The sequence below is a fragment of the Tenrec ecaudatus genome, chromosome 1, assembly GCF_050624435.1.
Source record: "Tenrec ecaudatus isolate mTenEca1 chromosome 1, mTenEca1.hap1, whole genome shotgun sequence".
Lineage (NCBI taxonomy): Eukaryota > Metazoa > Chordata > Mammalia > Afrosoricida > Tenrecidae > Tenrec > Tenrec ecaudatus.
Window position 1 is genome coordinate 224680789 of NC_134530.1, and position 20428 is coordinate 224701216.

Here is a 20428-nt window from a genome sequence, read left to right on the forward strand (position 1 = left end):
GAACAAGTCTCCCTGGCTCAGCCTGTCCCCTTTACCATGTGTTTTTCTGCCGTTTTCTTCCTGACAGGTCAGCGGACTGATTGCAGCCTGGCCAGGTAGGTGTGGCCTGGGTGTTGTGGGGAAGGGGGAGTAGGAGAAGGACCATGGGTAGGGTGACCCCCCCCCCCCCAGCCTGGGCAAGAGCCAAGGAGCTGAGCCGTTGGGGCTTTCAGCAACTGTGTCGAGGAGTGGCTGTGGCGGGGGAGCATCCTTCCTTCTGCCCTGCTGACTCCATCTGGTTTCACATGGAAATGGGCTGTGTTGTAAGCTGCACAGGGCTGGGGGCAGGGTGTTGTCCCTTACTAGAACAGTCCCTGGGCCTCCCCTAAGCCACCACAGTGCAAGGGGAAGGAATGTGTGCCTCTGAAAGATCCTGGTCACCTGACCTTGGCCACCAGCCTTCACCATGTGGGCTTTGGGGGAGCCTCTGACCCAGAAGACACTCTGGCAATGGCACGTGAGCTGAGGCTGTTTGTTTGTTTGCATGGGTAGAAAGGGTGACCGGCCCCAATTAGTGACTGGTGCTGGATAATGAAATATGACATTGCACTGACTTGCCCGACAGCACTGCTTGAAATCCCTGCCAGATGAGCAAGTATGCAACCTGCTCCGCCCCATCCCAAGTCCCTTTCCCACCCTCCTATCCCTCCCCGACCCAAGGCAAGTATTTTTCCCTCCCAGTCACTGTGCGAACTGACGGAGAATGGAGACGTCATAAAGCCAGCCATTCTCAGATGCTGAAAAATGTCCTGATTCCACCGAGGACAGCACTTTAATGGGTGGGGCTCCTTTGAAACCCCGGGTTAGTCCATTATATCAGCCAGGGATATCTGCCAACATCCACAGTAATCACAAGGCCAGTCATTCTTGAGAGAGAGCTTCATTTGGCTTTCATTGGTCTGTCCTGTGGGTCACAGTAAAGACCCCATTCGTGGGCCAGTCCTGATGGCTGGGGACACTGTACCATGGTGACAGAGCCTTCATTCAAGTTCACTGCAAGGCCCATCCCTACAGAGGACAGGGCCCTGCAGGGGGGAGAAGACCTGAATTGAATTCCCTGTTGCTACTCACTGCCCTCCCTGAGCCCCAGTGCCCTCGGCTGTAAGACAGAGGCTTACACAAGCTCTGAGGGGCCCTTGGGTGGTAAAGAGGTTCTTTAGGAGTGGTCCGGTGGAGGAGCAGAGGGAGGCTTGGAGCTGGAAGCTGGTCCCTGCCTGCACTCAACCCTGGCAGTGCTGTTCTATGTGCTTTGGGTATTGTCCCTCCAAGTCAGAGTCCCTTCTGAGGCCACACACAGCTGGACACTGTTGCCCTCAAGCCTGCCGAGGTTCCTTCCCACCTGGACACTGCCCTTTTTCAATGATGAGATGTGGCTCCCCAGCCACACGCTTCCCTGTGTGATTCTGGGGGTGTAGTGTTTATGTGTTGGCCTGCTAACAACATGGCCATCGATTCAAATCCACCAGCCCCCTATAGGGAGAAAGATAAGGCTTTCTACTCCCATGAAGAGTTACGGTCTCAGAAAGCCACCGAGGCCTAGGGTCGCTACGAGTGGGCATCAACTGGATGGCAGACCGCACGGTCTAACCCAAAGACAGCTCACAGTAAATTGACCCACTTCCCGCCTGTGTGAAGAAAGAGCTTCATTGGGCTGACGTGGCAAGTCAGTGAGCGTGCTTTTAGCCACGTCTGGGTCTGCTGATTGTTCCATCAAACAATGCCAGATTATCTTTTACCCGCTTACCACACAGTGCCTTCTGGGTGTCAGCGTGGTGTCTGTGTCACCCTGTCCCTCTTTTCTCTTTTGTTCATCCCTGTTCCTGGGTGCTGTCCTCTCTGACTCGGCGGGGCCGACTGCAGGCGTAGCTCCACCGTGAGGAAACAGGTAAGGGCCCAGCGAGAGAGCCGGCTGGTCTGGCTCAAGAGTCGGGGGAGCCTGCACACAGGGGTGGAACGGGCACTTCCCTGACCTCCCAGCTGAGAGTAGAATGTTCCGCTCCGGCACTGTGTGTTCGCCAGCATGGCAGCTTCCGGGCGGTAGCTTTTCCCTTTGTACCGGGTTTGCTTTGGATGACCGCAGATCGTGCCAGAACCGTGTTCCCAAAGAGCTGTGCTGGGCTTTCTTTCACAAGCGTCTCCTCTGAGAGCCCACCGAGAGAGCGCCTCCTGCCTGCACTCTCCCACGTCACACACCAGCTGACACCTCAAGCAGGCTGGCTTGTTCTCCTTCTGCAGCTGTTTGTTTGCGTCGACGCGTCTGCTGCTCTGGTTCTTTGTATTCCTAACACACGCCAACTATGCGCGAGGGTGGGAGGTCAGTGGTGGAAGACTGCGGTGCGCACGTGACTGCAAGGTCAACAGCACTTGCGAGCCTTTAAAAAGAGAATCATAATCAGGTTTTATTTTTCTTCGGCAGTGGCAGATTAGATTTTCTAACTGTACTTTGTGGGAAATGCAGACATGAATTTGAGTCCCCTAAGTTCACACACAGAAGTCCTGGAGGCACAGTGGGTTATATGTTGGATTAGGAACCACATCAGCAGTTCAAAACCACTAGCCACTCTGCAGGAGAAAAATGAGGCTTTCTGTACTCCAGTGAAGAATGGCAGTCTCATAAACCCACAGGGGTGGGTCCACCCTGTCTTATAGGGTCACTATGAATTAGAACTGATTGGATGGCAGTGAGTTTGGAGGGGTTTTTTCACACCAGCTAAGCAGTCAGCAGGGAGCACTGGAGAGGACTGGGCAGCACTGTCTGCCGCGGGAAACTGATAGAGGCCTCTAGGCCTCCTCTGGACACTTCACAGTGGCTCTAGCCAAAGAGAGCTAATCGCATGTGGAGGTTTCTGTGGTGTTGGCAACTCCAGCGAGTTTTTCAGCTGATCTGGCTGGCTGGCTGGTCCCACTGGGGACCTGAGGCAGCCTAGATCCCCATGTATCTTCGCTCTGAAGTCACTGGTTCTTTATCTTCTCCACTGTCTTAGTGACAATCCTTGTCTTAGTGACAGTGCCATCCACTGTGATTGCGCCTTTTTCTTACAGGATGGATTAGGCCTAGTTGGCTAGAAAAATCCAGACACACATATATAAGAGAGCGCTTTATCCAGGAGCTTTATATATCAGGAAAATATCCTAACCCAGTCCAGCTCAAGTCCATAAGTCCCTCTTCAGAAGGTCCCTCAGGAAGGCACAAACAATGATGCAGGAATATCACAGGTTAGTGGGTGCAAAGTCATGTGGACCCATTGGCGGTAGACCCATCGCAGAGTTCTGGCAGCAGTCAGCAAACAGGAAGGTGAAGGCAGAGGGAGAGGGGGAGGTTTCCTGGGCCCTCCTTATGAGAAGGCCATGTCCATAAGGAGGCACCATCAGGCTGTGACCCGACTGACAGGTTTGATACCATCCCTACGCTTCTGTATATTTTCAAGTTGACATGGAATTACGTAACTACCACACATGATACAAATCTCATTGTGTCTCTTATTCTTCCATTCCTGTCTTCATCCTCCTTCCTTTCTTAATTTCATTTAAACCTGCAGAGGAATGGCCTGCCTCCCAGGTACCATTTATTGAATTTTAGAATCAAGAGGTGGAGTATCTTGAAGATGAAGCAAGCCTTTTTCCCCGTTTCCTGAGAGCACACTTGGACTTGCACTTGGTTCCTTTCCTCTGTTCCTGTCCTAGAATGAGGCCTTTGCTCATAGACGCGTGTCTGTGTCAGGGCCTTGCAGGACTGGCACTGGCTGCGAGAGCAGAGGCCACAGTTAGCTGGCTAGCTCGAGGAGGCAGGGGACGTGCTCCCCTGGGTGGACTCAGCACAAGCGGGAACGGCACCCAGCTGGTTTGCATCCTGCCATATCCAAGCAGGTACAGCAAAGAGCATCTGCCCGGTGCTGGATCTACGTAAGACTTATTAGAGACTGCCGGACCTCCACTGAACAGCGACCTGGAGTTCCTTCTGCTGCCCGGTGTCTCTCCAGGAGCTCAGGCCTAATGGTGGATCTGCAGAGAGCTTTCCTCAGACAGACAGGCAGGTAGAAAAGGGAGGAACCTAGGAGCTCTGTTGTCTTGTATAAGTAATCAAGAGATAATGGAGGGAGGGGGAGGTTATGGCTCTTCGTAAAACCAAAGGAAGAATCTGGAAGCTTTTATTTTTGAGGATTCCAGATGTGTTCCAGTCCCTAGCAAAGACCAGGGTCACGAATCATCCCAGACTTTTCTGCAAAAGAGACACCTAAGTTGTGGCTTCTGGGCTCATTCCCTTCCAGTTTTCTCCCGACCATTGCTCTGCTGGTCCGGCTCTCTCTAGCGCCCTGCATGTAGGCAGTTTTCTAAGACTTGACCCTCTCTTAAGTTGGCACCTCATTACTGGCCTTGTTGGCCGTGTCCCCGGAGAAGCCTGACCCCCTCCCTCGTGCCCTTTTCTCCATGCCCCCATCATTCTCAGGCTCTGGCTCTGGTTCCCAACAGGCTGCCCGGACATTTACACTGGGGAGTTGCAAGAGCACCTTCTTCCCCCAGCATCAGTCTCTTTGCCTCCGCCACCACATTGTAACTTCCTTAGCAGCTCCCCTACCTCCTCCTCGTCTGTTCTTGGGAGCCTCCTCCCAAGGGCCACAGCCCAAGCCCCCCATCTGATCTGACCTCTCTTTTTGTCTCATCACTCACATCTGATCAGCTGTTAAGACTTGTCTTTTCTCCTTCAGTGAAGACAGAAATCGAGCAAGTGGAAGGAGACCAGTACATGACAAAAACTCCTAATCCTTTCACTCAGGAACAATCCTTCCAAACAGTTGCATATTGAGGTAGTCTCTGATTATTTCCTGATTGCTTTCTCCTGCAAATCACCAGACCCCGCTTCATTATCTTTCCCAAGTCTTGCCTGCCGCTCTTCCTGCTTTGGGTGGTTGCTGCTAGCTACTGCCCAGCCAGCAGTGACCCCAAATCAACGCAGCCCATCCCAGCCCAGCATGGCCGTATGCTCCATAGACTTTGTATTGGCTGAGTTTTGGTGGGAGACTGCCACGCCTTTCTTCTCTCGTCCCTCTTCATCTGGAAGCTTCCGACACCTGCTCAGGATCAGAGCATTGCACGAGCCTCCCCTGGCAGAGGGATAGAGCCTGCGTTAGGTGCACTGGCCAAGCATCAGATCCAGGTCCCTACATCGAAGGCGAGAATGCTACCATTCTGCCACCATAACTCTCTGATCGATGGAGGGACATTTTTCCTCCTGCTTCTTAATGTGTCCTTCCTACCCTGACATTATCTGACCGAAATGGCCTGATTCTAACACTGGGGGAGGGTGAGAGAGCACACAACAGATATGGTGAATAAAAACCCACCGCGACCCAGCATTGTTGGCTATGCAAAGTTGGTGGTGAGGTGCAGGACACCACAGGGGCCCAGAGGCTGGTCCTGGCGGAGAGGCATTCATTCAGAGCTTTGAAGCATCCCAGTGTGGGGAGATGGCAGGAAGAGCTGGCGCCTGGTGACATGGTCCTTTTTTCTCTCCAGTGGCTGCTGTCTTGGGCTCCATTAGAGCAGGGGGCTAGGGAAATGTTACCTTCTAGAGGAGATCAGTCTCAAGGCCACAGATTATCTCTCTGGGGTCTTCTGTCGTATTGGGGGGAACCTTGGGCATGTAGGATAGCATCTTTGATGCCTTGCTTCCTGCCTCTTTAAAAATCAGGAATCCTTCATTTCTGCACACCCCACCAGAATTATTCCATCCCATAACATAATGAACCAATGACCTGTGAGTTTTCCAACCTCACTCCCTCTGGGTCTTTGTATATAAAGTCTGTGGTTAACGACATGAAACTTAATAGACAACTGTGGACTACTCATACTTGCCCTTTAACGGTATGTAAATTTCTCTCACTTTGAAAGGATAGAACAAGCCCCTACTTGAAACCAAGTCTTCATCCCAGTTATGATAAAGCAGCCACCGAGCCTCCTCGTGCACTGAAACCAAACACCTACTGCTGATGCTGATGCATGGCCACCTAATGCAGGGTTTCCAAAGTTGTAAGCCTTGACAGGAGCAGCCAGCCACAACTTTCTCCCTCAGAGCTGCTGGTGGGTTTGAGCCGACCGCCCCACCAGAGCTCCTCTCTCACACACTGAAGCCGGTGAGCTAGGAGCATGTGCCCCTGTTCCTGCTTGACCTACAAATCCAACTTAAAGATGCATTTGGGATCTGATCTTGATCCTGACCAAACATTGTATAGAAATCTGGGCACAGCGACACTTGCCGCAAACGTCTCAGGATGCTGGCAGTTTCGCCTCTACTACTGTCGGTAATTGAAAAAAATCATCACAAAACGTCTTATAAACAGACTTCCAAAAGGTGGGGCTTTGTGTTTTCCTTGTAATGGAACCCGGTGTTTGGTGGTAGCTGGAGAATGAAGCCCGCTCTTCCGCCAGGGTCTTTCCCCACCATCTGCATGGCAAAGTCAGCAATGTTGGCACAGCGGTGCTGGCCTCCGGGCCTGGAAAGCCAGGGAGATGGCCTACAGGCCTAGAGGTTGTGAGAACGGTTGGGTAGACGAGACTCCAGCCCTAAAGTGGACCCGCCGAATCTCTCTGGCAACATCCTTGTTTCCCAGCAAGCGAGGGAACTAGAGGCCTTGACAGCTCATCTCCCTGCCTGACTCCTTCAGGAGGCCCAGCTGCTACCCTAGCAGTGGCCCAGGCCCAAGGTACAGTTGAAAATGCAGAGCCAGGAGCAAGGGCCAGGCGGATATGGGAAATGCACAGACTCAGGGAGCCAGCCCGCTGGATTGTCCAGTCTCTCTCCTTAACATTAGACGGCCTTTACCCTTTCCAGTTGCTTCAGTGCCCCTCTGCCGGGTTTCCTTCTCCCAGGCCTGTATTCTTGGGCACAGTTGCATGATAAAGCCTGCTCGGCTTTGGTAGTGGTGGCTGTACACCGCAGAGATTACTTGCCAAGGTCATAGGAGGCAGTGTGAGTGGAGCTGAAGTATTCAGGGTGGAGGGAGACATCCTGGGTTTGAGTCCTGGCTCTGCCATTTACCATCTGTGGGACCCAAAGCAGCTATGGGACCTGAAGCAGCCTTCTCTTCCTTGTTTGTAAAATGAGTTTAGTAAAAAATAGTATCAACTAATATATCCAGTAATAATAAGCCCACCGGGTTGCTCCCAGGCCCAATCCATCGTAAGCACTTCGTCCCTCGCCCAGCACCTCCCTGAGTCCTCTGGAAGTGTAGATCTTCATGTGCCAATAGGAAATGTCACTGTCCTTACCACCAGTCTGCTCATCAGTTTGCAGATGCCAAACTGAGACCTGAAGAATTTAAATGAAGACGAGCTGCGAGAGCCCCAATAAAATGACTTATTGAAATAAAAGACACAATGTAAATGACACACAAGGGCCGCACAGCGAGAGGGCAGCACAAAGGTGTCGTTGAGCCCTGCGTCGCTGCTCGGTCCCAGAGACTCCTCTCCCAACAGGTCTTTTCTTCTCCCTTCATTCCTACTTTGTACACGCCCTAGCTGAAGCTCCCTGGCCTTGTGAGAGGTGTCATGGCCAGCCCTGGACACGCAAGAACGGGCCTGGATAGGATCTGCCCTTGTGGGGTTTGAGCTGCGGTGGTGGCCGTGCAAATGCTTCCACCCACACAGTCAACATCGCGGGAAGGCTTGTGACGCTAAGTACAGGGTGCCGGGGGCTTGCAGACCGTGCACCTGATCTCTGCTGTGGAATCCAGGGGAGGACAGTTCATTGCACTGAGGCCACAGTCAGGGAGAAACATCCCAGCATCAAAGGCCACCCGTTTCAAACCCTGAGGAGCAGAAGGAAGGTCCATGTGGCGGGACCAGAGAGACTGGGGGGAGTAAATGATAAGAACTACGTTTTGAAAAATCACCCAATCCCAGTGTGAGGGAAGCGAAACATGGATTGGCGGGCAGCTGGGGTGGAGGTGGGAAAGCCCACGGATTGAGGTAGTGGTGCTGGGGGCTGGGTGGTGGCAGTGGAGATGCAAAGTATTGGGAAGGGATTTCAAAGACAAAATTGGCAGGAAGTAGTGAATGGCTGGGTGGCCCTCAGTGGGGTGTTGGTTTGGAATAAAAGATGATTAGTTCTGTTTATGGTGCGTTGAGTTGAAGGCATGTGGGTGGCATTCCTTGTTGTACTGCACTTTGTTCTTTGCACTTCTCGGGTATTTCTGTTTATTAATATTTGCACATATGTAAATAGATGTGCACGTATATTTTGCCCATTGAAGGTCAGTGACAGCCTGTTGAGCAAGTCAGTTAGTGCCATTTTCTCCAGTAGCACGTGCTCACTCCATGGCTGGGTCACATCTTAGTGATCCTCCCAATATTTCAGGCTTTTTCATAAGGTTAACCCTGACGACACTGGTCAGTAAGCATTGAATTACTAACTGCAAGGTTGGCCGTTCAAAACTGCCAGACGCTCCATGGGACAGAGATGAGGCTGTCTGCTCTCTTACAGATTTACCACCTGAGAAACCTCATAGGAGGCTGCTATGAGTCAAATCAACCTGATGGCAGTGGGTTTGGTTTGGTTGGTTTTGTGCTCTTTATAGACTGAAAGAAGTATCTGAACATGTATGCACTGGGAATCCAAAATATCCCTGTGTGTTGCTTTATTGCAGTGTTCGCTTGATTGCAGGAGTCCGGAACCAGTCCCGCAATAGCTCTGAGTTCTGCCTGTGTGTGTCAGGAGCACGGAGGCAAGACCAGAACTGCTGGAGCAGCTGAGACAGGCTCCGAACACTGTGGCCTGTTTTCTTTGCCCGTGGGCCACCCTGGATTGAAGAGTCTAATGTGCCCTGTTTCTTTCTCTTGGCTTGTCAGGATTCCAGCCAGGCGATTCCTCTGGTGGTAGAAAGCTGTATCCGATTCATCAGCAGACACGGTAAGCAGGACAACAGCCTTGCCCATGCTTCTGCAAAGACTGGGGAGGACTTCCAGGGATTCTGTGTAGAGTAAGAATAGCGATCGGCTTCCCACCCTGACATTCGGACACGCACTAAGATTGCCTTTGTCCATAGCATGCTGGCCAGCTCAGAATGGCCACACCTACACACACGAATGTTTTGCCCTCAATCGCCTGAGCCCCTTCCCACACTGCCCTTTCTCTCCGCTTGAGAGTATATTGTAAATCGCAGTGGTCATGTGTGAGGACAGTTGACGCTGTGTGCAGGCAGGTCTGCCATTACTCACTGTCTTTGCTCCTGGAGGGATCATCCCCACACGGCCTTGACCCTTCTCGAACAATTGACGTTCTCCATCAGACTGGTTTGAAAGCAACTCCTTGTCCAATGATAGGTTGCTTCCTAAAAGCATCTCATTTTCCTTCTGGTTTGGTCTCACTGGATTCAGCCTCCCTGAGAGCTCAGGTAGAAACTGGTCTCCAAGCTGAGGCCCAGGACCAACACCTGAGCATCTGTGGAGCTGACTTCTTCTTCTGCTTAAGTCCAGTCACGCTGTCTTTAGCGTGCACAAAGCCGAATCTCTTAAAACCCAGGCCTCACTGACAACGAGTCTAGGTGGATAGAATTTAGAGATGGAGATACAATGCTAGAGAACCCCCTCCAAATGTCAGAGCGTTTAGAAAGCACAGGTATCCGAGATGGAGCCAGGGAAATGTCTAGGAATTGGGCATGAGAAATGGTTTTTAGATGCTGTCTTGTCTGGTAATAGGAAAAGGGACAGAGTGACATCCCCGGAGGAAGGGAGTGTGAAGCGGATGGTTGGTCTGAGCTCAGAGACAGCCATTCTCTCTTCCTTCCTCCCTCTTTTCCTTCCTCTTTCTCTGAGCTGGGACTTCGCTTAGGTTCATTTTTGAGAGAATTGTAATTATTTTGGTAGATTTTCGGCTTAAATCTCATTCTAATCAACTACAATTTTTTAACCTTATCGCGATTCACTTGAAGTAACAACATGGTATATCACTATTGAACACTGAACAAATATTTATCAAACCTTAATCAATTCTGGACACTGTGCATTATTACCAAGCAGGAAAACAAAAACCGGGTGATACTCTGTCTTAACATGGCTCTGTGATGCAGTTGAGAAAAAATAAAGAAGCGTGTGAACAGCTAAAGAAGAGATAAGCTGTAGTAATTCAGAATAAGCAAGGTAAGAAATTTCACAAGATAGCAATGATGAATGGCTAGGAAGTTGGCAAAGATAAGTCCAAACAGAGTTCAGGAAAGGAAGAATTAGCTATGCCTTAAGGACAATAGGAAGAAGAGAATTTGAACTCTTATTAATTGATCCATCCATTTCATTCATCCATCTAGTCATCCCAATATATGTTGGTTGTCTGTTGCCAAGAAAACACTTCTGCCCTCAGGGCTCTTACTGGAGAGTAGATAAGTGCAATCGGTTAATTAACTCCTAAATAAGCAATATGCAATGTGCCAGATGTTGGTGAGTTTCCTGTAGGATAGGAAAGCCAGGTGAAGTACTGGGGAGAGGACATGGGTTTAGATGGGTTGTGGAGTAAGGCCTCTCCTAAGAGGGTGGATCACACCTCTGTGAAAAGAAAAAACAAAACCCTTCACAACTGGACCAGTGACCAACATCATACAACATGCAGAAAAGACAGCAGTTGTCAGGGACTTTGTGTTAGGCTGGTTTGACTAGAGAAACAAATCTAGGGACACTTACCATATAGATGTGTAAGAGAAAGCTTTATATCAATATTATATATCAAGCAAACATCCCAACCCAGTCCAGATCAAGTCCATAATTCACACACTAGTCCACAAGTCCCTCTTCAGACTCATGCAGTGATGTACACGGCCCGTAAATGCAAAGTCGTGTGGCCCCAGTGGCAGTGGCCGCATCACAGGGCTCACAGCAACCAGGGTCAGCCAGCAGGAAGGTGACGGCAGAGAGAGAGGGGAGCTTCCCAGGACCCTCCTTATGCGAAGGCCACACCCACAAAGAGGCACCATCAGGCTGTGACCTCACTGATGGGCTAGACCCCCCCCCCTACACTTTTCTAGATCTTCAAGTTGACATGAAATTAGGCAATTACCACAGACTTCCTTTTACTTAGATCTACAATGCTCAGGTAAGCAGTGGCCAAGAAAGCAAATAATTTGCATTGGGCAAATCTGCCAAAGACCTCTTTAAAGTGTTCTAGAGAAAAGATGTCGCTTTCAGGACTAAGGTGGGTGCGCCTGCTCCACATCATGGTGTTTTCCATGGCCCCGTGTGCATGTGAAAGACGGACAGTGAGTACAGAAGAATGGAGAAGAATCGGTGCATTTGAAGTAAGGTGCTGGCGAGAATAATGAACACGCCATTGGCTTCCAGAAGGACAAATCCGTCTTGGAGGCAGTACAGCCAGAGAAAGACTAGGCTTCAGCTGAAATACTCTGGACGTTTGCCAGGAGGGACCCGTCCTTGGAGAAGGGTCGTATGCTCGTAAAATACAGGGTCAAGGGAAGGAGGAAACCCGTGATGAGATGGATTGATACAGCAGCTGTCAGCAATGGGCTTAAACATGGGCACAATTGAGAGGATGGCACCGGATCGAGCAGGGTTTCCTTCTGTTGTATGTGGGGTAGCTGTGCGTCAGAACCAGCTTATGGCACCTGACCACCACCAGACAGCCAGACGGCATTGGAGTAGATGGCGAAGGCTGAGCTCCTTGATATCTGGAGACACCATGGAGAGGGACCCTCCAGGGCAGAGGCCCTGAGCGCCCCAGAGCGGGTGATTGGCTGATGCAAGGACAGCAGGCAGATGGCCAGTGTGGCTGGAGGAGAGTGTTGAGGCCCATGCCCTTGTCAGGTAAAGTAGGTGCTTAGATTATCTTCTGCTGAGACTGGAGACTTTTGAATGAGCCTGGTCTTTCTGACGGGCCCTTGCTGCTGCTTGGAGATAAGAAGGAGCAGTCAGGTGGCTCCTTTAGCGATCAGGGCCCTTAGGCTGGTGGCTTGGACATGTTCCAGGAAGTGTGTCTCGAATGTGCCTAACCCCTGCTCCTGAACAGGTACAGTGCACGAGGAGACAAAAATATAAGAGCCCTCCCAGGAGCCCTTTGTTCAGCTAAATTGAATTGTTTCCCAAATAGGAGTTCAGGGTATTCTGAATTTCCTAAAAATCGTGGTTAAAATGATTGTGTCCATGTATCTAATGGCAGTGATGTCCACCACCTCTGTCAGTCCAGAAAGGGTCCACAGCCCACAGAATGCTGGGAATTTCCACATGCTGACTCTCACCGTGACCCCTGGGAAGTAGGCATTATGATCCTCACTTGATCAGGGGAAAGCTGGGGCTGACCTATTCATGGTGGCTCCAGGTGACCCAAGCAGAGTCAAAGAGAAGGGCCAGGGTAGGAGGAACAATGAGACAGAATCGAGTCACAAAAAGTGTTTTCCCGTGAAATGTGGACAAGAAGAGGCTGTTCGAGCCATCGTTCAGAAATGCCCCAGAAGAACACCTTGTCCCCAGCTGGTCCAGCGCAGAGTGAAGGACCCGTGTCCGCAGAACGTGTCCACGTCGCATCACCATTAGGCTTCTAGGTGGCAGTAGGCACTGAGGAAAAGTAAAGTGATGGGCATGTGACACAGGCCATACGAAGACTGGCGTGCATTCCAATAAAAAGCCAACTGGTTTCCCGTTTGCCATCTGGAAACCTTGGTTGGTTAATTGCCTGCTCTCAGAACCGTCACTTTCGGTCCTCTAACCGCCCTGCCTGTCTCTAGAGGGGCCTGTCTGTGGAGCAAGAACAACACAGTGGGCCTTCTAAACGACTTGTAGGTTCTTTGTTTGGCCCCTTTTTTCTCATTTATTTTCTTTCTGTTGTTGAGAATGTGCACCGTAGGCCGTCCAGCAATGCAATTGTTTCTACCCTGGCAGTGCAGTGACTGATGGCATTCTTTGAGTGTGCGACCCTTCTCACCACCCTTCGCCCCCACCCCCCTTTCCGAATTGCTCCTGACCATGAACACAGGGGACTCTTGAGGAGAAGTTGAAATCAGACCGGAAGCACGCCCAGGTGTCTCAGGCCTGCCGCTGCCTGTGTTCCACCCAGCTCCTCGTCTGGCTTCTTGTCTCTTTAATGGCCTGATCTACCAAGAAATAGGAAAATCTCTTTCCCACAAAGTTGGGGTAGTGTGCTTGCCTGACTAGAACACCCCAAGAAGCCTCGTCCCCGAAGCTTCTCCTTATTAAAGTGTGGTTTTGACAAGTCACTTGAGTATGTGGCTCTTTCTCTGAGAACACTTGCTATTTACATTTTATGTTTGAATGGCATTATCTGCCTGTTACATCCCATTGGTAACTAATATGATACTATTACATTGGTGCTAATGGGTTTGGAGCACTGCCTGCTCTCCTGTGAGGAATATTCTAGAGATTCCCATAGAGAAGCAGAAAACTCAAGTCTTATTACTACCCAGATGATTACATTTTCCCTCCCTGCTTCTTTATGTTGTTTCGATTAGATTCAGGATTTCAGCCCTGAGCAGCATGGTTTTCCTCCAAAGGACTGACAGAATCCAGTAGCCCCTCAGTAAGGCAGTAGCTCGAAACCAGTGGGCAATTGAAGCAGCGTGGTTATTTGTTGTCCTAAAGTATGTTTATTATACATTTCTCTGACCTGTCAGGTATTGTTTGTGAAGAGCAGGATTTTTGACAGTATCCCGAGATTGAGTCACAGAACTGCGGAGAGAACTGGACAGGCCTGATGTGATCAGAGGCACCAGTCTCACTCATCCAACCTCCAGGCTCAGGATGAATGAGTAGATTTCTCATCGGCTAAGAACTTGCCTATGCGGTATCTCTTGGCATGTTAGTTCGCTGTAGTAAACCCACAGGCCTAGAGCGGAGGTGCAGGCATGAGTCAGTCCCAAGTGCAGTCTGAAGGCCTGGGCTGGAGTCCTGCCTCTGGTTCTTAACACCTACATAGCCCGAGTCATCGCTCATCAGTGCCTGGTCCAGCAAAGTTGACCTTCCCTCACATGGCTCTGGCGAGGACCAGGGGATAAAAGCACTTGCTAGCAACAAAACATTGTTGCTGCTTGTTTTCCTGTGGTTACAAATATATATGACAGGGTAAATGGTCAACAGTTGCTCCAAAGCCATGGTTCCCAAAGTGGGTGACACTGCCCCTGGGGCACGGGGAAGATTCGAGGGGCGTTGAAAGCAGATGCTGACACTTTATCCTGGATTATGGGCTACAGTGTGGAAGTTGTTCGTTGCCAGGGCGGGCACTGAGTGCTGTTTTTCTGCAGAGGGTTGAAATATGTTTGGAAAGCTATGCCCTAAAGCAAAGTTGAAAGACTAAGGAGACCGGCTATTGAAAGGGAGACATCTGGCAGAGAGTGACTGAAAATGATAAAACACTGTGAAGCGTGTAACCAGGCTCGTGAACACTATGCACAGTAACCTGCACAGGGATTTCCCCTGCCGTGCGAATGCCACTGAGAACACCTTGGGTATTTGTCAATACGTTCGTGTGCGTGCTTAATGTACGTGTTCATACATAAATGCCTGTGACATGACACATATAAATATAAACATATCTATAAATAAATGTGTGCATATACACACGGGCCTCAAAAATGGAATTAAAAGATCACAGAATTTTCCCCTGAACTTTCTGAAGCCCCGCCTGTGTCACAAAGCATTTGCCGATTTGACACCTTTGACGTGGCCACATCAACCACGCTGAGCACATGTTCATGCTCTGCAGCAGCACCCCTCCCGCCCTCCCCCATCTGTCTCCAGATGAGTCCCCCATGTTAGCCAGATCCCAGGACCCGCTACAGAAGGATACGCCCTTCCCTCTTCTCCCATCCCTAGCAACACGGCACACTTTGGTCCTCTTGTAGCATGTTATGTGAATGGGTCATACGGTGTTCGCCCTTGTCAGTATCCATTCATGTTGCAGCACATGTCTAAACTACTCGTTTTTCTCTACGGCTGACGAGTGTTCCGTTGTATGTGTGCCTCTCCATTCATTTGGTCACAGACCTCCACCTCTGAGCTGGTGTGAGCAGTGCTGCCAGTCAGTGGTGCACAAGTTTCTGTGTGCGTTTCTGTTTCCAGTTCTTTTGGATGTCTACTAGGACCGAGCACATTGTTTATTACGACTATTTCTTCTTTACCAAAACCTAAGACATAGTGTTCATTTATATTATCATAGTATAGTGTGTTAGTCCGGGTTGACCAGAGAAACAAATCCAGGGAGACACTCGTGTATAAGAAAGCGTTTTATGTACAAGAACAGTTGTATATTGAGAAAACATCACAACCCAGTCCAGATCAAGTCCCTAAGTCCAACACCAGTCTATAAATTCCTCTTCAGACTCACGCAGCCATGCAATAATGTCGAATGCAGGAAGGTTACAGTCCAGTGGGTGGAAAATCTTGTAGATCCAGTGGCAGTGGAAGCATCTCCGCACTGGCATGAGCCTCCACGGGGCTGCTACAGCTCCAGGGCTCTGGCTCCATCAGCATAGCTCCATGTGTCTTGTCAGCAGGAAGATGAAGCAGAGAGTGGATCTCGCTCCAGTGAGCTATTTATCTCCTTTTCATTTCCAAATGAGGTCATCATGCTGTGACCTGATTGGCAGGCTGGCCTCCACTCCTTCACAAATTGACAGGAGATTATGTAACTGCCACATAAGTAGCATGCATACATGTATGTTTTTCGTCCCAGTGAAGCTACAGTATTGGGCTTAGTGCCTGAAAATAGTACTTGTTACTTGTTTGCTCATGTGCATACATTGTTTTTCATTAAATAGCGACAACATTGGCCCTTAGAACAAGGGGCATGGCAACAGCTAAAGCAGCCATTGTAGAGCAGCCTCAGAATTGTTCAGACATTTTGTAACTCCTCCAGCGGTGCCTTGTCTGTCAAGCTCTCATTTCCTATCTTGACCCTGAGTGACAACGTAGCATCAGGTCGGAGTCCCCTCTCCCACTCTTTGGATGGGAACAGGGAGGCAAAGGCAAGGGAAGAGCTCGTCGTCTCCCTAGGAGCCAGAAGTGAAGTCGGGTGTAAACACCTCTACTCGGGGACTCAAGTACATACGCCTTAGAACAATCAGCCCTTTGGAGAAAGAGAAGGCTTGCCACTCCCATGAAGAGGGACAGTCTCAGAAACCCACAGGGGCAGTTCCACTCTGTCCTGCAGGGTCACCAGGAGGCCACATCAAGTCTCCTCTCACTAGGAGTCGATAGCAGAGTTGTGTTTCGTTCATTTTTTATTTTTACTTTCTTGAGATCAAAAGGACAGCATTTACCCAAAGTCAAGTCTCTGGCAGGGGTTAGGAAAGAAGGCCGATAGACACAGAAAACACAAAAAGGAGGTGGAATAAGTGATGTTGCATTGTGGGGATTGTAGTCAGGGCGCGAAACAAAATGTGTTGTTTGAGTTGTTGAATGGAAATCTGCTCTGCTCTATAAAGCTTCACACATTCACAGTCAAATGTGAAAATACAGCCCAATAGCACTGTGCTCCTCAAAGGGAATAATAAATAAATTAGTGATGCGGAGTTTTCTCTGGGCCTGTGTGTGGTCCTCCCAGCGATTTCCCCAACACCCCTGCACACGCTGTTCTCCTTTGGCTTGAAGATGAGAGTCTGTATGTGCCGGGTGGGACAGACAGCCCGAGCTGAGGGTGCGAGTTTGCTAGTCCTCCTGGATCACGTTTCCCTGTCTGTCTGTTCCCCAGGGCTGCAGCATGAAGGGATTTTCCGGGTGTCGGGATCCCAGGTGGAAGTGAATGACATCAAAAACGCCTTTGAGAGAGGTGAGGAAACATCGTGGAAACGTTGGGCATGCTCCCTTCTCACCCCCTGTGTTGGCCCCACCTTTCCTACCCTGAACATGAGGGTCCCTAGAGGTCTGGAAGCCAGCTTGCCCCCCTCCTCAGCCCGGGCCCCTGCTCTCCTGTGCCAGGAAAGCCCACGAGGGCACACCCCAGCTGCCCTGTTCATCCTACCTCTCTGGCTCTGGCCTAGTGAAACCCAAGAAGTTAACTATGCTTAGCTGGGTGGTTTTCAGCTTCCTCCGGAACCGTTGGTGGCAGTTAATACTGAGGCTGATGCGCCTGTTCATCGTAGCCCATTTATTACCTTGTGGGCAATTAAGGTAATGGGCAAGCTTTGGCAATTTCCGTCACTGTAATGGATATATATAGTTTCAATTTGAGGTTGGCCCTATCATTAAATCTAATTACATCTGATATGAAATTTCCCATAGGGAGCCTCAGCAGGATCGTTCTCCTGTAAGGAGGTGTCCTTTGTGGCTGGCCTCGAAGAGCCCCCGCCCCAGCCTCCTCTTCCTCCCCCAGGGACTTGCTCCCTGCCTGGCTTTCTGGTTCTTGTGAGAGAGGCAGAGGCCATATCCCAGCCCAACCCAGCCCACAGGGAATGTCCCTGAGATCGTCTGGCACAAAAGAGTTGGTTCTGAGGGACTGTTCTGTCCCTTCTCCACTCCCGGGCCCCCTTTGCTGTATCGACCACCCCAGGTGGGCAGGGAACTGATGGGCTGGGACGAGGCTGCAAATAGGCCCCTCTTCCTGAGCACCCCTGCCTCATCCTCACTGTATGTTACTTTTCTCACTCTGCCTTTCTGTTTGGGGGGCCTTTGTTGATCCCCAGGAGAGGACCCCCTGGCTGGGGACCAGAATGACCATGACATGGACTCCATAGCTGGCGTCTTGAAGCTTTACTTCCGGGGGCTGGAGCACCCTCTCTTCCCCAAGGACATCTTCCATGACCTGATCGCCTGTGTCAGTACGTATTCACTGGGCCTCAGACCAGCTTCTTAGCAGAGCTCTGGGCATTTCTCCCCCACCCGTGTAGCCACGGGGACAACATTCCCTTGGGGTCTTTGTGTCTTTGGAGCTTCTCAGGGATGTTCTCCTTTTTCCTCTGGGAAGTTTACCCTCCTCCTCCTCACTTCCTCATCACTCAGTGGTGGGGGTGGGGGTGGGGGTGGGAGGGAGATAGAATCCCATGATAGGATTCTTGGCGTTTTCCTTTTTGATTTGCCTCTACCTGTAAACTCTGGGTTTTATCTTCCTTCAGCGAAAGACCTCCATCTTCACACAAAAGTTACCGCCCTTGTCAGTTACAGAAGCTCTGTCTCTGTGTGTATGGGTTCTGTACATGCCAAGGCTTGTGTTTGTCTTTTTCATGACACAGGGGGAGAAAGCCCAGCAGGGGCCATTTCCTGCCCAGTGCTTTCAACAAGGCATGGCGGGTCCTGCTAGACATGTGAGCACGGGTCCTCCTAGGAACAAAATCCCCTGCACATGCATAAGTAGCACTCTGGTGTTTGTCCAGGGAGAGCTCTCTGTCCTACTTTATCCTTGGTGTTTGGTGGCTCCTCGTGAGCCCGTGTGCAGCAGAGGGAAACCCTGCCCGGCCCTGTGTCATCTTCACCAGGGCTATGTCTGAGCCCATTGCTGCAGCCACCTGTCAGTTGGTAACGTTTGTGTCGTGACTGTCGCTGTTAGGTAACAGTAGGAAACGTTTGTCAACTGTGAGCGAGGGGCAGGGGCAAAGAGCAGACTGTCAGTTTCCCACGTCCCAACACATCCATTGCACCCCTCGGCATACACCACTGAGCCTTGTATGTTTCCTGTTTGCTCTCCTCCTCCTCTCCTACCCCTCCGACCTTTGCCCTTGGGCGCCTGCTGCCCTATTGCTCCCCAGTGATGGAGTCTTCCTCCACAGGGCTGAGTGCCATTCTAGACCTGCAGGGCACAAGTCCAAGAGAACACTTTGTTGCTCTAAAATGTGGGCTGATAAAGCTACCTCCGTCACTGAGTCTGCCTCATGCGGAACTGAAGCATCTTCCCATTTGTTTTCCGTGGAAAGTGATCCGTGGAAACTTGGGTTAACACTAGGTCCTTGTGGAAGCAGACCCCATTTGAATGCTCCAGAGACACGCGTGAGCAGGGCTTTTGAAATGAAGAAGAACGAGCCTTCTTCCCAGGCCCTGCCTTTCCGCCCTGACTCAGTACGAGTACTTGCCTGTTACTCCCCCAGTCATTCCAGGAGGAAAAGGTCCTGAGCAGCCAGGTGGTTTGTTTGCCTCGCTCCTTTGTGAGAGTTACGTGAGTGATTAAACACATGCACCTCTCTGCTTATGTTCTTAACAGAAGTGGACCTTCAGCTGCTCGGGGAGGGGGCGGTGATCACAAAGACAGTATAGATAACTCACTTAGTTCTGCTCTTGATATGAACTCCTCCTTCTAACCCACCCTTCCCAGTTCTCTGTCCCGTAAAGGCACAGAAACTGATGATAAGCATTCCCTGGGGAAGAGAGGGAGATGCCGTGGCGGAGACCACAGACCTAGGGCCATACCTGTAACAAGCCTCCCTGCAGGCCACCAGTCAGGAGACGTCCAGCATCTTTGCAGATCTCACAGGGGCCTGCCACCTCCTGTCTTTGGACATGACCTGTTCATTCCCGCTGTAGATGAGCCGGCCTTCTCCAGAAGGCAAGGTGATTCCTGCAGGGCCTGCACAGCCTCTCCCTCCCCGAGGTGGGCCCCCAAGGCCGGACGTTACACAATCCTAGCAAGCTTTTGGTCAGTTCCTTGTCAGTGGCTGCTTGAAAGAGAGAGTAGTAAGTGAGATGGGGAACATCCCAGACCCATCTGCATCCATGGCATGAATATACGCCTTAGGCCCTGCATCGGTAAGCCCAGAACTCAGCGTGTGCCTGTCTCGGAAGCCCTCTCCGAGGTCACAAGGACCAAACCCCTTTCACAGTGCGACCTTCCCCCGCGTGCTCTCAGGGTTCCACCTGCCGTGATCAAGTGATTTCTGACTACAGAGGTGGGAGGATAATGCATGGCCTCCTTCTTTCAGCAATGGACAACCTGCAGGAGAGAGCGCTGCACATCCGGAAAGCCCTCCTGGCCCTGCCCAAGACCACTCTGATCATCATGAGATACCTCTTTGCTTTCCTCAATCAGTGAGTAGCTTCCCCAGCCAGCCCTGGTGTTGGTTCCTGGAAGTTGACATAAGGACCCCACAGATCACAACTGAACACCTACTGTGTGCTGGGTCTGCTGAGAGCATACTAGGCTGTAAGGATGTACACTGGAGGACCAGAGACGAGCACCAGCACGGCACTGAGCTTACCTCCAGAGGACGAGACAGATAGTCACAGCCCTGTCCGGTGCGCATAGGTACTTTAAAGAAAAAGACAGAAGGGGGTGAGAATAGAAGGCAGCGTGAGGCCAGGGCGGCAAGGAAGTAGTGCTACATGGGACGGGCGGTCAGAGAAGACCTGAGAGCTCCCTGAGCTGCAGGCTACATGAAATGAATTTGAATCACCCGCCTTGGGTTCACAACCCAACCACCAGCACCACCAGCGCTCCCTGTCCAGACCAGAGAAGGGGTGT

The 20428-nt window shown here is 50.8% G+C and overlaps 1 protein-coding gene across 6 annotated transcripts in view; it reads left to right on the forward strand.

The window, feature by feature from the left end:
• SRGAP2 (SLIT-ROBO Rho GTPase activating protein 2) overlaps positions 1 to 20428 on the forward strand; it is a 272060-nt gene that overhangs the window by 226912 nt on the left and 24720 nt on the right. For all 6 annotated transcript variants that reach the window (XM_075529477.1, XM_075529462.1, XM_075529489.1 and 3 more), the window contains exons 12-17: positions 68 to 95; positions 1900 to 1924; positions 8884 to 8944; positions 16736 to 16813; positions 17667 to 17801; positions 19890 to 19995. In XM_075529477.1, the coding sequence (XP_075385592.1) occupies positions 68 to 95; positions 1900 to 1924; positions 8884 to 8944; positions 16736 to 16813; positions 17667 to 17801; positions 19890 to 19995 (433 nt within the window). The remainder of the gene's footprint in view (positions 1 to 67; positions 96 to 1899; positions 1925 to 8883; positions 8945 to 16735; positions 16814 to 17666; positions 17802 to 19889; positions 19996 to 20428) is intronic.